The sequence below is a fragment of the Saccopteryx leptura genome, chromosome 6, assembly GCF_036850995.1.
Source record: "Saccopteryx leptura isolate mSacLep1 chromosome 6, mSacLep1_pri_phased_curated, whole genome shotgun sequence".
Classification (NCBI taxonomy): Eukaryota; Metazoa; Chordata; class Mammalia; order Chiroptera; family Emballonuridae; genus Saccopteryx; species Saccopteryx leptura.
Window position 1 is genome coordinate 1,152,858 of NC_089508.1, and position 16,449 is coordinate 1,169,306.

Genomic DNA, 16,449 nt, shown 5'->3' on the forward strand with positions numbered 1-16,449 from the left:
CTGCTCAACCGGCTGCCCACGCCTGCTGCTGCGCCCTCTGACCTCGTCACCCTCGGACCTCACCACCCTCTGAGCCCATGGCCTTCACCTCCGCCCTCGGGCCTCCCAGCCATCACAGGCTGCATCCCGCCCCGTGACCCACACCTTTGAAGAACCAAGTGGGCTGCAGGTTCTACATTCAACCTGAGTTGATGGACACCCACCAGCCCCTCCATGGCAGCCACCAAGACCCCACCAAGGGCCATGCGGACAGCAAGGACACCAGGGCACTTCGCCCCCTCCCCAGGACATCGCTGCCTGGGGGTGGCCTGCCAGGGCGTCCCGAGAGAGGTGGGGGCCCTGCATCCCATGTCCATCAGGCAGGCTCCAGGATGCAGCGCTCCTGGGAGGGTCTTGAGCCCCCCACGGGGGAAGCTTCGGATGCGCCCAGTGTCACTCAGATCACCTCCTGCCCAGGAGACCCACAGAGAAGGTCCTGGGCCAGGCTGCTGCAGCCCCTGGGAGTGTCCTAGTCACCAGGTCTCCAAGCAAGAGGGGTGCAGCCTCAATGGACAGATGACGCCAAGGGGTCAAGAAGGGACATGGGAGCTGAAGGCAGAGCACCACGAGAGCAGGGAGACAGCGCACAGGCCTAATTCCCGCCCTCCCTGTCGAGTGCCCTGCCCTGGGGAGCCAGGGAGTGCCACGTGGGCAAGTCGAGAAGGGAAGGCGGGAGAGACAGAGCCCTGGAGGACAGGGAAGCTCAGAGAGAGGAGACTCCAGGGACACGCCACCTTGAAGCTTGGGTTGCTTTTGTTTCTTTTTAATTGTCTGGGGCCCAATCGTTTTTTTTACTGTTGTTTGTTTTGTTTGTTTGTTTTTAATGACAATAAACATCCTTTTAAATTCCATAACTCACTGGGGGTCTTCCTGTGTTGACCCGCCCGCCCGCCGTGTGGGGTGAAATCCACAGCCTGGCTCAGTCTTGGGTGGGGGTCCCGCCCCAGGCTCCCAGAGCCCCGACATGCCAGCCCTCCCTCTCCTCCTGCCCTCACTCTGCAGCCGGGGGGTTCAGCCATCCCTGGGTTCCCAGAGGGTGAGGAAGGCAGGCCAGGGCACGGGGGTGGAGGAGGAGCTGCCCGGGTACCTGGGGCTGGGGGCTGGGGGCAGGACCTGCCGGGGTCAGTCAGCACAGAAGGGGCTGACACAGGAAGCTCCCTCCCTGTCCCGGAGCTGGAGACCCCAGAGCGGGGGCTGCAGGGCTGGTTCCCCCTGTCCCGGAGCTGGAGACCCCAGAGCGGGGGCTGCAGGGCTGGTTCCCCCTGTCCCGGAGCTGGAGACCCCAGAGTGGGGGCTGCAGGGCTGGGTCCCCCAGTCCCGGAGCTGGAGACCCCAGAGCGGGGGCTGCAGGGCTGGTTCCCCCTGTCCCGGAGCTAGAGACCCCAGAGCGGGGGCTGCAGGGCTGGGTCCCCCTGTCCCGGAGCTGGAGACCCCAGAGCGGGGGCTGCAGGGCTGGGTCCCCCTGTCCCGGAGCTGGAGACCCCAGAGCGCGTGCTGCAGGGCTGGGTCCCCCTGTCCCAGAGCTGGAGACCCCAGAGTGGGTGCTGGAGACCCCAGAGCAGGGGTTGCAGGGCTGGCTCCCCCTGTCCCGGAGCTGGAGACCCCAGAGCGGGGACTGCAGGGCTGGCTCCCCCTGTCCCGGAGCTGGAGACCCCAGAGCGGGGGCTGCAGGGCTGGGTCCCCCTGTCCCGGAGCTGGAGACCCCAGAGCGGGGGCTGCAGGGCTGGGTCCCCCTGTCCCGGAGCTGGAGACCCCAGAGCGGGGACTGCAGGGCTGGGTCCCCCTGTCCCGGAGCTGGAGACCCCAGACCGGGGGCTGCAGGGCTGGGTCCCCCGAGGACTCTCTCCTGGGCCCGCGGACGGCCATCTCCTCCCTGCGTCCTGACGTGGCCGTCCCTCAGGGTCGGCGTCCCTAGAAGAACACCAGTCAGACCAGATCAGGACCCTCCCTGACGACCTCATGTTCACGTAGCACCCCCCTGAGAGACCCTATTTCCAAACGCAGTCACCTTCTGAGGTGCTGGGGGGCCAGGGCCTCCACGTGTGACGTGGGGGACACAATTCAGCCCCACACAGGAGAGTTGGGTGCCAGGAACGAGGATCAGGAGGGCGTGACCGTGAAGGCCAGGCCAGGAGGGGCAGAGGAGGAGGGACAGGGCCGGACACTTGTTCCAGAGTCAGGACAGACTCGGGCAGCAAAGACCCGTCAGGGAGGAGGCCCGAGCTGAAGTCCACTCGGGTTAGCACAGGGGAGAGGGGCATTTTCCTGGGAGAACCACGGGCCGGCGGGCTCCAGGGAAGGGGCTGAAGAGATGCACAGGCTGCTGGCCTGCTGACCAGCAGTGATGATGGAGTCGGACTGTCCTTCCCAGAGAAGGGGCGTGGCCCACCCTTCCTGGCGAGGCCCCTGGGCTGCAGGAGACACTCAACCCTCAGCCCTTCTCACTAAAACCTCCAGGGAAGGAGGGCAGGCCGTACCCGGCGTCGGCTGGGATGGGCACACGTCTCCACGGCCAGAGGGGCTCGGCTGAGGGCATCTGCCAGCGGGCCTGGGGGGCCCAAGGCCAGCCGGGGGGCACCATCCGCACTTCCTGTGGGCGGGGGAGAGAGGGTTTCACGCAGGAAAAGGGCCCCCTCACTCCAGCGGGAGCTGTACCACAGGCCGGAGCAGGGCAGGGCAGCCGGACGGCGTCCAGGGGCACACCCAGCCCGAAGGGGCCCGGCCAAGCGGGCCGGGGGTCTCCAGGACTCCAGGTGGCCCGGCCAAGCGGGCCGGGGGTCTCCAGGACTCCAGGTGGCCCGGCCAAGCGGGCCGGGGGTCTCCAGGACTCCAGGTGGCCCGGCCAAGCGGGCCGGGGGTCTCCAGGACTCCAGGTGGCCCGGCCAAGCGGGCCGGGGGTCTCCAGGACTCCAGGTGGCCCGGCCAAGCGGGCCGGGGCGTCTCCAGGACTCCAGGTGACCCGGCCAAGCGGGCCGGGGGTCTCCAGGACTCCAGGTGGCCCGGCCAAGCGGGCCGGGGGTCTCCAGGACTCCAGGTGACCCGGCCAAGCGGGCCGGGGGTCTCCAGGACTCCAGGTGGCCCGGCCAAGCGGGCTGGGGGTCTCCAGGACTCCAGGTGACAGCTCTGGGGGTGACCCGATCCCCGTCTCCTGCAGCGTGCCCAGCCCCCCTCTCCCTCTCTGTCCCCAGGCCCTGTCCCTCACTTCCATCCCCTGGACCAAGGCATCCACCTCCAGCCAGCCCAGCCCTCCCTGCCGACAGGAGGCCCTGGCTCGAGCCACAGCCTCGGCTCGCAGCTCAGGAACTCCCCAGGAGCTCCCCCACCAGCCCCAAGCCCCCACCACAGGGCACACAGGGCACGGCCCTCGCCCAGGGTTCACCTGCCCTGAGGTCCCTCCCGAGCCTCCTGACAACCTTCTGCCCCAACCCTGAGCACCAGCTCTGACACACACACACACAAACATGTCCTCACGTCCTCACAGACACACATCATCATGTACACACACATAGTGCACACCATACACACACAGGTTCTCAAACACAAACACATACAAGTCACACATACACATATACATAGGCCCTCACACACACACAAGGACTTGCACACACACAAACACATCCTCACAGATATACAACACATTGTCACACATACCTGCCCTCACACATAGACACACATGTCCTCACACACACATCTTCACACACATGTGTCCTCCAACATACATGTCATCACACACATATGTCCTCACACATACATGTCCTCACACACGCCCTCACACAGACACACATGCTCACACACACACATGTCCTCTTGTGTCACACTGTCACACTAAGCCCTTTTCTAATGTCACATTGAATCCTGTTACGGTAATGTGTCCCAGTGAACCCCTTTCTTACTCGTGTCACACTGAGCCCTTGTCACACTAATGTGTTGCATGAGCCCCTCCTTCTCGCATGTATCACACTTAGTTCCAATCATACATAAGTCATACTAAGTTCCCACTGCACTAATGTGTCACACTAATCCCCTCCCATGCTTATGTGCCCCATAGAGTCTTGTCACACCAATATGTCACACTGAACTTCTTCTCTTCTCCTGTGTCACACTGAGCCTCTCTCTTACCCATGTGTTACTCTGAGCCCTGTCACACTCATATATCACATTGAGCCCATTTTTTCTCATGTGTCACACTGAGCCCCATGACACTAATGTGTCACACTGAGCCACTCCTCACACACACATCCTCACACACAAACACACATCCTTATACACACATGTCCTCACACACACATCCTCACACACAAACACACATCCTTATACACACATGTCCTCACACACACATCCTCACACACAAACACACATCCTTATACACACATGTCCTCACACACACATCCTCACACACACATGCCTTCACACACAAACACACATCCTTATACACACATGTCCTCACACACACATCCTTACACATAGACACACACATCCTTACACATACACATGTCCTCACACACACACACATCCTCACACACATGCATGTCCTCACACACACACATCCTCACACACACACACATCCTCACACGCATACACGTCCTCACACACACACACATCCTCACACGCATACATGTCCTCACACACATGCATGTCCTCACACACACACATCCTCACACACACACATCCTCACACACACATCTTCACACACACACCCTCACATACCCTCACACATACACGTGTCCTCACACACAAACATGTCCTCACACACACACATCCTCACGCATACACATCCTCACACACACATCTTCACACACACACCCTCACATACCCTCACACATACACGTGTCCTCACACACAAACATGTCCTCACACACACACATCCTCACACACACACACATCCTCACACACACACATCCTCACACACACACATCCTCACACACACACATGTCCACACACACACACACACACACTACCTCATTCGCACTCTAGGGCACCATCATGCGGGTTTATCACACCACCTCACCCACAGCCTTTGCTACTCTAAGCCCCTCTCACCACATGCCCAGCAGCGCCTGCCCCGAGCCCACAGCTGGACAAGCACATCCTGCCACACATTTCAGTGGCCTCAGTGGCCTCCCGCTCAGGACCAGTGTGTGTGTCTCCACAGGAGCCTGCAGCTCCTCTGGCCAGAGCCAGGCCTGTCCATGTGGACGTCTGCAGGTACCATTTGGGGCCACAATCAAGGTCAGCAAGGGGCTCAGCTGGTCTCACTGCCCAGAATTCAGGAGCCTGTCCTTGTCACTGGCGTTGGGGGCCCTGGCTCCAGCTAAGTCTGGGGAGAGGGGCTCTGAGGTTGCTAGTGTCCTGCGTGTAAGGGTCTGAGAAACACCGGTGGCCTGGTTCCCTCCAAGCAGCCCATTTGCTGGAGCGGGCATTGTTCCCGGTTCACCACACAGGCCCTAACGCTGGAGCCCAGCCTCAAAACGAGGCCTCCTGCTGCGGAAGCTCAAACCCACCCGTCCTGCGCTGTCTGGCCAGGCCCCTCGGACCTCCTGCCAGTCCCCACACTCCAGACACTTGGGAACTTCCAAACCAGGTGGGATTCTGCCCTGGACCCACCTAAAGTGGGACATTAAGAAACAGAAGTCCTCAGCCAGCCCTGGCCCGGCTCCCGGCTCCAGCCTTCACCACGTCCCCTGGCATAGTGGGGCCGGCAGTGAGGGCTGGCTCCAGCCTTCACCACGTCCCCCGGCATAGTGGGGCCGGCAGTGAGGGCTGGCTCCAGCCTTCACCACGTCCCCCGGCATAGTGGGGCCGGCAGTGAGGGCTGGCTCCAGCCTTCACCACGTCCCCCGGCATAGTGGGGCCGGCAGTGAGGGCTGGCTCCAGCCTTCACCACGTCCCCCGGCATAGTGGGGCCGGCAGTGAGGGCTGGCTCCAGCCTTCACCACGTCCCCCGGCATAGTGGGGCCGGCAGTGAGGGCTGGCTCCAGCCTTCACCACGTCCCCCGGCATAGTGGGGCCGGCAGTGAGGGCTGGCTCCAGCCTTCACCACGTCCCCCGGCATAGTGGGGCCGGCAGTGAGGGCTGGCTCCAGCCTTCACCACGTCCCCCGGCATAGTGGGGCCGGCAGTGAGGGCTGGCTCCAGCCTTCACCACGTCCTCCGGCATAGTGGGGCCGGCAGTGAGGGCTGGCTCCAGCCTTCACCACGTCCTCCGGCACAGTGGGGCCGGCAGTGAGGGCCCCTGTGGACACGGAGCAACTCCACCCGCCTGGGCCAGCTGCACACACATGGACAGCAGCTCTGTCCCTGCACGTGCCACCCCACAGTCAGCAGGGCTTCCCAGGGCTGTGGTAGGAGGGCATACCTGCCCCCACCCCCCAGACACATACATGAACACATACGTATGCACACAGAGAGACACATACATGTACATATCCCACAGATGTATGCACCACACACACACATGTAAGAACCCAGAGAGACATGTGCCTATCATGCAGATGCACTAACACATGTGTACAGTGCACACACATATGTGCACAGAGACATGTGCATGCCAGATGCACATACATATGCAGAGACATGTGCACATGTGTGTGTCACACATACATGCAATCATCTGGTATACACATGTGCACACAGAGAGGCGCGTGCACATTTGCACACGTGTATGAACACAGAGAGACACGTGCACGTGTTCATTCACACAGACACACGCACTCACTACATGTGCCGAGTTCACCCTGAAGTACGGGAGCAACGGGGTGGGGCTACATCAGGGTAGCCAGGGAGACTTGGGCACGCGCCTGCTTGGTAGGGGTGTCCAGGCCCAGCCCTGGACAAAGGGGGCAGGTCAAGGGCAACTCCTCGAGGCCAGGGCAGGGAGACTGCCCCGGGGAAGAACGGGGCAGCAAAGACCTGTGCGCTCAGAGCAGAGCTGCCCTACGAGAGCCGTTCTCCTCCAAGACCACAGGACCCCAGGGGCAGCCGAGGATGGAGACAGTGCCCACTTCTGCAAAAAACAACAGAAACCCTGCACCAGCACCAGCAGCCCAGCACGTTCTCGGACGTGAGGGTAGAGGCAGGAGGCAGCACTGGGCTCAGGCCCCTGTGCCCACAGCTCAGGGAGAAAGGCAGAGGTGCTGAGTGGAGGCACCAGGCCCACACACTCCCACAGGTGCAGGCTGCAGGCCTGGCGCCCCGGGCCTGGGTCCCCCGTGCCCACAGCTCAGGGAGAAAGGCAGGGGTGCTGAGTGGAGGCACCAGGCCCACACACTCCCACAATGCAGGCTGCAGACCCGGCGCCCCGGGCCTGGGTCCCCCGTGCCCACAGCTCAGGGAGAAAGGCAGGGGTGCTGAGTGGAGGCACCAGGCCCACACACTCCCACAGGTGCAGGCTGCAGGCCCGGCGCCCCGGGCCTGGGTCCCCCGTGCCCACAGCTCAGGGAGAAAGGCAGGGGTGCTGAGTGGAGGCACCAGGCCCACACACTCCCACAGGTGCAGGCTGCAGGCCCGGCGCCCCGGGCCTGGGTCCCCCGTGCCCACAGCTCAGGGAGAAAGGCAGGGGTGCTGAGTGGAGGCACCAGGCCCACACACTCCCACAGGTGCAGGCTGCAGGCCCGGCGCCCCGGGCCTGGGTCCTCCGTGCCCACAGCTCAGGGAGAAAGGCAGGGGTGCTGAGTGGAGGCACCAGGCCCACACACTCCCACAATGCAGGCTGCAGGCCCGGCGCCCCGGGCCTGGGTCCCCCGTGCTGCCTGCTGGAGCTCTTCCTGCCCCAGCCCTGTGGTTTCTCTCAGAACCGCAGGTCCTTCCAGGGAACTCTGTATTCTCCACTCTGCCTCCCACGCAGCGTCTGTTGCTGGGGCCACAGGGTGTGACAGCCCAGGACAGTCTGCCCTGGGGATTCGAAGGTCCTGCTCTGTGTACCCGCTTAGTCCACCTCCCTGAGTGGGGCCCACCTGCCCTAGGTGTGCCAGGCCCGATGTCTGGCGCCCTGATGTCGCCCTCTCCAAAGCTCTGCACACCTCTTCCCAGCATGCCACACTGACGAGCTGGGCTGGCGGCATCGCGTGGCTCCCCGAGTGTGTGTGTGTGTGGGGGGGGGTGTGTATGTGGTGTGTGTGTGGTGTGTGTGTGTGTGTGTGGTGTGTGTGTGGTGTGTGTATGGTGTGTGTGGTGTGTGTGTGTATGTGGTGTGTGTGTGGTGTGTATGTGGTGTGTGTGTGGTATGTGTGTGTGTGTGTGGTGTGTGTGTGGTGTGTGTGTGTGTGTGAAGTCACACGCGTGAGTGTGACTTCAGGGGGTTGCTGGATGTGTCCACAGCGTAAAGGCAAAGACCACACTGATGCAGCGTTGACGGTGGGCAGGCTGCCCCAACAGCCCAAAGTCAGATGTCGTGGGCCACTCCTTGGTCCCCGCACCCTCGCTGGCCACCTGCAACAGGGACACAGCATGGCGTCCCCCCCAACCAGGCTCCAGCATCTGCAGGGGGTCTTACAGAGCCACCGGCCACCTCACTGGTCATGACCAGTCTCCCCACAGGTCCCCCCGGCCCTCACCAGCCACGCTGCCCATTGCCGTCCCGATGGGGGCTCCCGCGGCAGGACAATGACACGGGGGCAAGCCCGTGGACGATGCTCACGCACCAGAGGTGCCCAGGACCCCAGGGAGAGCCAGGGCCTCCCCGTCCCCAAGTGACCTGTGGCCTGTGGACCTGCACACGCACACCCAGGGCCTCCCCGTCCCCAAGTGACCTGTAGCCTGTGGACCTGCACACGCACACGCACACCCAGGGCCTCCTCCTCCAGGTGGCGAGGGCCGAAGGTCGGCAGCGGGACGGCCCTGCCCCCACGTCTCTGCACAGGGGGGCCCCCAGCCTCCATTTCTCAGGCACAAATAGTCACAGCTCTTTCCTCCCAGGAGCTGTGGTGGGAGGAAGGGATCTGGTGCTGCTCCCCCTCGGGGCAGCGTGGCGACCCCTGTGTGTGTGCTGACAGCCTCAGGGAGAGGACCCCGAGCTGGCCATGGGGACGGGGCTGAGGCAGAGAGGAGAGCACTGCGTCCCCGTCCCCGCGCCCAGCTGGGACCCTCCCTGAGACGGTCGCTCCATCGGCTTCCCAAGAACAGAGAGAACTTCCGGGGCGGTGGGGGCCCTGGGGATTCCCACTCCACTTTTAGCTGAGAGCACCGGGGCAGAGCTCACCTCCCCCCAGCCCCTGGTCTGGACGTAAAAATAACAACAATGGTTTTCTAACGACGGACCCTCTCCTGGGAGCCTCTCCTGGGAGCCGCAGAAGGTGGGGACAGGCCACACAGGTTGCCACGCCGACCACGGCACCTGACAGAGGACCCCGGCCGCGGGGCTGGTCCGGGCGGCAGCGAGGGGCCAGCCGCCTGGGCCACTGCCCGGAAGAGGACACCTGCACTGCCCACCCAGCGTGGACTGAGCCTTCTGGTCACTGCTTATCTCTCAGCTGTCCCTCCCCTGAATGGGCACACAGGGAAGTAAAAGGAAGGCCACGCCCAACTTGGAAGAAGACACGGAGCCAAGAGCCTTGGCTAGCACGAGGCTGGGCTGGGCCCACGGTGACAGCCAGGGACCAGGCAGAGGGAGGGCCCAGACAGTGGGCTGGGCGTAGATCAGCCAGGAGGGCGGCCACCAGCCCGGGGCCAAGGGAGACCCAGAGAGCTGTCCTTCTGCTGGACTGCACAGCTGGCTGGACAGGCCTAAGCTGACCTGACTAAGGGAGGCCTAGGCTGAGCTGGGCTAGGCCAAGTGTGGCTAGAGTGGACAGAGCTATTTAAAAAAGTGAGATGTATCCTCGGCTCAACTGGGCCAGGTTGGTGGTGCATCTGGGCTCGCACCAGGCTGTCCTAGGTGAGGCTGGTTTGGATGGGCAGGTCACAGTCAGACTGGTCCCCCTGAGTCAGGCGGAGACAACCGGGACTGGACTGTCCCAGGATGCTGAGCTGGACACAGCTGAGCTGAAGGATGCCAACCTGAGCTTGGTAGAGTCTGCTGAACGGAGCAGGCCAGAGTCAGGAGAAGGTGGGCAGAGCAGAGTGTAGGGCCAGGCTGGAGCGAGCAAGGGGCATGGAGTGGTCTGTGCTGGTCCGCCTGGGCTGAACTGGGCTGAACAGGACTGGGCTGGAATGGGCTGGACTGAGCTGGACTGAGCTGGACTGGACTGCTGGGCTGGGCTGGACTGAGCTGGACTGGGCTGAACTGGACTGGGCTGGGCTGGACTGAGCTGGACTGGACTGCTGGGCTGGGCTGGACTGGACTGAGCTGGACTGGACTGAGCTGGACTGGGCTGAACTGGACTGCTGGGCTGGGCTGGACTGGACTGAGCTGGACTGGACTGAGCTGGACTGGGCTGGGAGGGGCTGGGCTGGGCTGGGAGGGGCTGGGCTGGGCTGGACTGAGCTGGACTGGACTGGGCTGGGCTGGTCTGGGCTGGGCTGGACTGAGCTGGACTGGGCTGAACTGGGCTGGGCTGCTGGGCTGGGCTGGACTGAGCTGGACTGGGCTGAACTGGACTGGACTGGGCTGGACTGCTGGGCTGGGCTGGACTGAGCTGGACTGGGCTGAACTGGACTGCTGGGCTGGGCTGGACTGAGCTGAACTGGGCTGGGCTGGACTGAGCTGGACTGAGCTGGACTGGACTGGACTGGACTGGGCTGGGCTGGACTGAGCTGAACTGGGCTGGGCTGGACTGAGCTGGACTGAGCTGGACTGGACTGAGCTGGACTGGGCTGGGCTGGACTGAGCTGGACTGGGCTGGGCTGGGCTGGACTGCTGGACTGGGCTGGGCTGGACTGAGCTGGACTGAGCTGAGCTGGACTGGGCTGGGCTGGACTGAGCTGGACTGAGCTGAGCTGGACTGGGCTGGACTGAGCTGGGCTGGGCTGGGCTGGACTGAGCTGGACTGGGCTGGGCTGGACTGCTGGACTGGGCTGGGCTGGACTGAGCTGGACTGAGCTGAGCTGGACTGGGCTGGACTGAGCTGGGCTGGGCTGGGCTGGACTGAGCTGGACTGGGCTGAGCTGGACTGGGCTGGACTGAGCTGGGCTGGGCTGGGCTGGACTGAGCTGGACTGGGCTGGGCTGGACTGAGCTGGACTGAGCTGGACTGGACTGCTGGACTGGGCTGGACTGGGCTGGGCTGGACTGGACTGGGCTGGACTGGGCTGAACTGGACTGCTGGGCTGGGCTGGACTGAGCTGGACTGGGCTGGACTGAGCTGGACTGGGCTGAACTGGACTGGGCTGGACTGGACTGAGCTGGACTGGGCTGAACTGGACTGCTGGGCTGGGCTGGACTGAGCTGGACTGGACTGAGCTGGACTGGGCTGGAATTAGCAGAGCTGGACTGGGCTGGGCTGGGCTAGGTGAGCTGAGCTGGTCAGGCAACTGCTTGGTCAAGCAGGGTGGTGCCACTTCTTGAGGCCCGCTTGACGTAGCTCCATTGTGTGAATGGCGTCCGACTTACTGAGGATAGTCCTGGACTGGCAGGCTGGGAGGGCTGAGCTTGAGTGAATCTGGTTTAACCTTGTGGACTGAGACAAGATGAGTTTTGTAGCTTGTCCTGTTCTACTCGGGACTGACCTGGGCCGGGAGGGACAAGCTGGTCCCTTGGGAGCTGAGCTGGACAGGACTGGCTGCCCAGAGCTCGTGTTCTCAGCTCGTGCCAGGTGTCCTGTCCGGGGTCATTGGGACTGTGCTCAGCTGGACCTGAAGAGACTGTGAAGCAGGGTGGACTGGGCTGGGCGGGGCGGCCTGAGGTCTGGGCTTCCCAGGTTAGGGGAGGAGCGAGTGGAGCCCCTGCTGGGGAGGGGCTGAACTGACCTCTGCTGGCCTGTCCTCTCTGCGTGAAGCTGCAGCTGGGCTCTCTGGGGAGGTCAGCAGGGAGGACTGGGCACCTGGGAAGCCTGGCTGGTCAGTGACAGGTGGGGTGAAAGGGCACCCAAAGCTGCAGGGAGCAGGACCCAGTGAGCAGCAGGTGGGTGGAAGAGGGGACACATAGTGATTCTGGTGGGAGTGGGGCTTCTAGAGCCCAGGCCTTGGTGGTGGCTCAGAGTAGGGCCGCAGGGACATCTAGCTGGTTCCTGGGGGCCTTGGGGGCCCTGCTCCTCAGTGGGGGGCTCTGGGCTCTCAGCCTCACCCTGGAAGACTGGAGGTGCCTCAACTGTTTTAGACACCCACCCGGCCACTCGAGGCTGAGGGTGGGGACCCTGGCTGGAGTGTGGACAGCACAGCTTCTGGGAGGGTGCAGGGTACATCAGAAGGCATCGAGGAGAAACCAGGGAGTAAGTCTTGGCCTGTTCTGTCCCTCGGGGCTGAAGCAGGGGTCCAGTGCTCCCTCCACTAGGCCACCCTGCCTGTGCCACACAGAACCTCCCTCCCAGACTCCCGGGGCCCTGGGAGTGGATGCCCCAGGTCAGAGGTCAGCCAGCACTAACCTGGCCCCGGTTCCATCCCACAGTCCCCACACAGAAGCCCTTCGTCTTCCCCTTGACCCCCTGCAACAAAGTCACCAGCAAGGAGGAGGACGTGGTGACACTGGGCTGCTTGGTCAAAGACTACATCCCGGAGCCTGTGAATGTGACCTGGGACAGCACGTCCCCGAAAAAGAGCATCATGACCCTCCCCGACACCTTTCACTTGACCTCCGGCCTCTACTCCACCACCAGCTATGTGACCACCTCGGGCGACTGGGCCAAACATCAGTTTACCTGCAACGTGAAGCAGGCCGAGTACCCCACCATCAGCGTCACCTTACCTAAGACAGGTGGGTCCGACGACAGCCAGGGGCGGCAGTCCGAGGCTGGAATGGAGGAGGCCGTGGGAGGGGGCTCACATGCCACCGTCCCAGTCCCACCAGAGCACTTGGGTGGGGCCCCTGGGCTGGGAGATGGGTTTCCCAGGCTCAGGGAAGCCAACATCCATCCCATCAGTTCCTCTTTCAGAATGTGCCAGAAATATCACCCAGCCCTCCGTGAAGCTCTATCACTCCTCCTGCGACCCCAGAGGCAACACCCACGCCACCATCCAGCTCCTGTGCCTCGTCACGAACTTCGCCCCCGACAACATCACGGTCACTTGGCTGGTGGACGGGCAGCAGACCAGGAACATGTTCCCAACCACCAGTGCCCTCCAGCAGGAAGGCCGGCTGGCCTCTGTGTCCAGCCGGCTCAACATCACCCAGGGCCAGTGGGTGTCCCAGAAGACGTACACCTGCAAGGTCAACTACAGAGGCTGCACCTTTGAGGACCATGCCCGCAGCTGCCCAGGTACAGGGCGCCCCCATGCCGACACCCCGGCGCTCAGGGCTGAGGGGGCGGGGGTGGGGGGCCGGCATGGCCTCACGCAGCTCCCCTACCCTGCCCCTCCCTGCACCACAGAGTCCGAGCCCCGCGGCGTGAGCGTCTACCTGATCCCGCCCAACCCCCTGGACCTGTACATCCACAAGGCGCCCAAGATCATCTGCCTGGTGGTGGACCTGGCCAGCGAGGAGGGCATGAGCTTGCAGTGGTTCCGGGAGGGCGGGGTCCCCTTGAACGAAGCCACGAAGATCACCAAGCGCCACTACAACATGACGTACACTGCCATGTCCACCCTGCCGGTGGACACCCGCGACTGGGTGGAGGGGGAGACTTACGGCTGCACCCTGAAGCACCCAGACCTGCCCACGGAGATCGTGCGCACCGTCGCCAAGGCGACGGGTAAGCCGCCGCGGGGCGGACGGAGGGGCTCGGCCGGAGTCCTCCCCTGCGGAAGCCCCGGCTGACTCCACCCCCTGTCCGCAGGCAAACGGGCTGTCCCCGAGGTCTATGTCTTCCTGCCGCCCGGGGAGGACCAGGGGGCCAAGGACACGGTCACTCTCATCTGCCTGATCCAGAACTTCTTCCCCGAGGACATCTCGGTGCAGTGGCTGAGAAACGACGTCCTGATGCTGACCGGCCAGCACACCACCACGCCGCCCCTCAAGGCCAGCAACACCAGCCGCACCTTCTTTGTCTTCAGCCGCCTGGTGGTCAGACGGGCAGACTGGGAGAAGAGGGACAAGTTCACCTGCCGAGTGGTCCATGAGGCGTTGCCAGGCTCTAGGACCCTCGACAAATCAGTGTCCAAAAACCCTGGTAATTGATGCTCCCCGCCCCCTCCAAGCCTCCATCCTGCTGGGACAGGGAAGGGGGCCGCCCTGCTGCTGCCCAGTGTTGTCAATAAACACTCCAGTGCCTGCTCAGAGCCCTGGGTGCGCCCTTTCTTGGGGGTGGGTAAGGCCGTGGGGCAGGGGTGTCTCGGCACAGAGGATAAGATGCCCAGGAGAGGAGGTGGGAGGGGGCGGCAGAGCTGAGGCCTGGCTCTGTCCACCACCCCCGTTTGTGTCGGGGGCCCTCTCTGCCAACCCACCATGTGTCCTGCCCAGTCAAAGGAGTCCTGAAGACCAGGGGCTGGTCCCAGGGAGGAACCGTGGGGAGCCCAGCCCAGTGCACAGTCCCTGCCCCCTGGAGGTCTTGATCTCCACCCTGGGCTCATGCTGGCCCCTCTGGACACAGACGAGCTCTCAAAGCTCCAGGTCCAGCTGCAGACACGGGCCCTTCTGGGTGGAGGAACGGGCCCGGGGAGATGCCTGCACAGGGGCCAACACGCAGGGAGCCAGACAGCCTCACCGGTCAGTCCCACTGCCAGCACCGCCCGGACACAAGTGGGCAGGGGCAGGCCCCTACACCCGCACGGGGCCAGCACTGAGCCCACCTGCCCTCTGACCCTCGGTAACCACCCCAGATGGACCCTGGGAAAGGGCCCGGCCCTCACAAGCAGGGTCCTGTGAGCCTCACACGCTGTCACCCCCATGCGCCAGCCCTGCACCCACACAAGTCATGCATCGACTCCAACAGTGCCACCACCACCAGCCACGGTGCCTCACACAGGCAGACACGTCACACGTCCTTGCTCTGTCCTCTTGCCCTGGCCACCCAAACCCTTCCTCCCCGTCACACCTGGCCACAGGATCCAACATGGGCACGGAGGGGCCCCTCATGCCCTGCTGGGAGCCCAGCGGGCCTCACACCACTGCCTCCTGTGGCCCCAGCGACCCCAGTCAAACCTCCCCGTCAGTGGTGCCCACAGAAAGACAGACGGACAAACACATGGACACACAGACATACAAACACATGGACACACAGACATACATGGACACAGACACTAACACAGCAACACTCACAGAGAGGCACCCCATGGGCGTACCGTGAATACATACATTGATACGCATGGACATGCACAGACACACGTGGACAGACAAGTACACACACTGGGGCACACACATGGACACACAGACACACACACACACCCAGGAGGTGTGCCCAAGCCCAGGGCCGGGAAGATGCAGGGACGAGAGCCGGAGAGGAAGCCCACCCCCACGCCACGCACCAAGCTCGCGTGCTCATTGTCCTCCCAGACCCCACAGTCCGTCTGCACGCGTGTGTGAGCGTGTGCGCGCGCACACACACGTTCCCTAGCACAGCAGCACCCACGGAGTGGCCACGTGAAAAGCAGCAAACGCCAGCCCACCCTCTGAAGACAGCACAGAGGTACCTGGCTGGCGCCTGCAGGTGGGCACAGCTCACTCCTCGGAGCAGCTGCCGTCTCCCCGGCGGCCGGACCAGCCCCTCAAAGCCACGGCCCGTGGCTGCGGAGCCCAGGCCCCTCCCAAGGCCCAGGCAGCACGCCGTCTGTGCCGTTTGGAGGGGTCCCCAGGCCGGCAAACGAGGGGCTGTGCAAGCGCCTGGGGTGGGGGTCAGGGGAGGGTAGATGGCCGACCGACTCCCACACAGCCGTCCTTGGCTGAGGCGGGGGCTTCAGACCCCAACCCTCCAGGGCTGGCCAGTGGCTCTGGGAAACCGTCAAGGTGGCGGGACCGGGACGGGGACTGTCTGAGACCCAGGCATCGGGGACCAGGGTACAGGACCCTCCTCCTGCCCACACCCACGAGTGGGGAGGGCTGACTGGCTGGTGCCCACAGAGCTGGACCTGCAGGACCTGTGCGTGGAGGCGCCCGAGAGCGCGGAGCTGGAGGGGGTGTGGACTAGTGTCTTCGTCTTCATCGCGCTCTTCCTGCTCAGCGTGACCTACGGGGCCTCCGTCACCGTCTTCAAGGTGGGGAACTGCCCCCTCCGCCAGGGCGGCGGGTGGGCCGGGGGACCCAGCGAGACGGATGGACTCACGCATGCCCTCCTCACAGGCGAAGTGGGTCTTGGACGCCATCCTGCGGGAGGCGCCCCAGCCCACCCGCGACTACGCGAACATCGTGCCGCTGGCAGCCTGGGCCCGGAGCGCGGGCAGCGCGGGCAGTGCAGGCCTGGCTGCCTCCCTGCCTGGGTCCGAGCATCCCTGAGGCCACCGCCCTGCCCCAG

The 16,449-nt window shown here is 63.7% G+C and overlaps 2 gene segments (V, D, J or C); both read left to right on the plus strand.

Moving 5' to 3' along the window:
- Positions 1-16,449, plus strand: part of LOC136407740 (Ig alpha-1 chain C region-like) — a 105,031-nt gene that overhangs the window by 74,615 nt on the left and 13,967 nt on the right.
- On the plus strand, positions 12,446-14,269 carry LOC136376180 (immunoglobulin heavy constant epsilon-like). The segment is given in 4 exon segments: positions 12,446-12,821; positions 13,000-13,323; positions 13,435-13,755; positions 13,840-14,269. Coding segments are annotated over 4 exon segments (1,347 nt in total).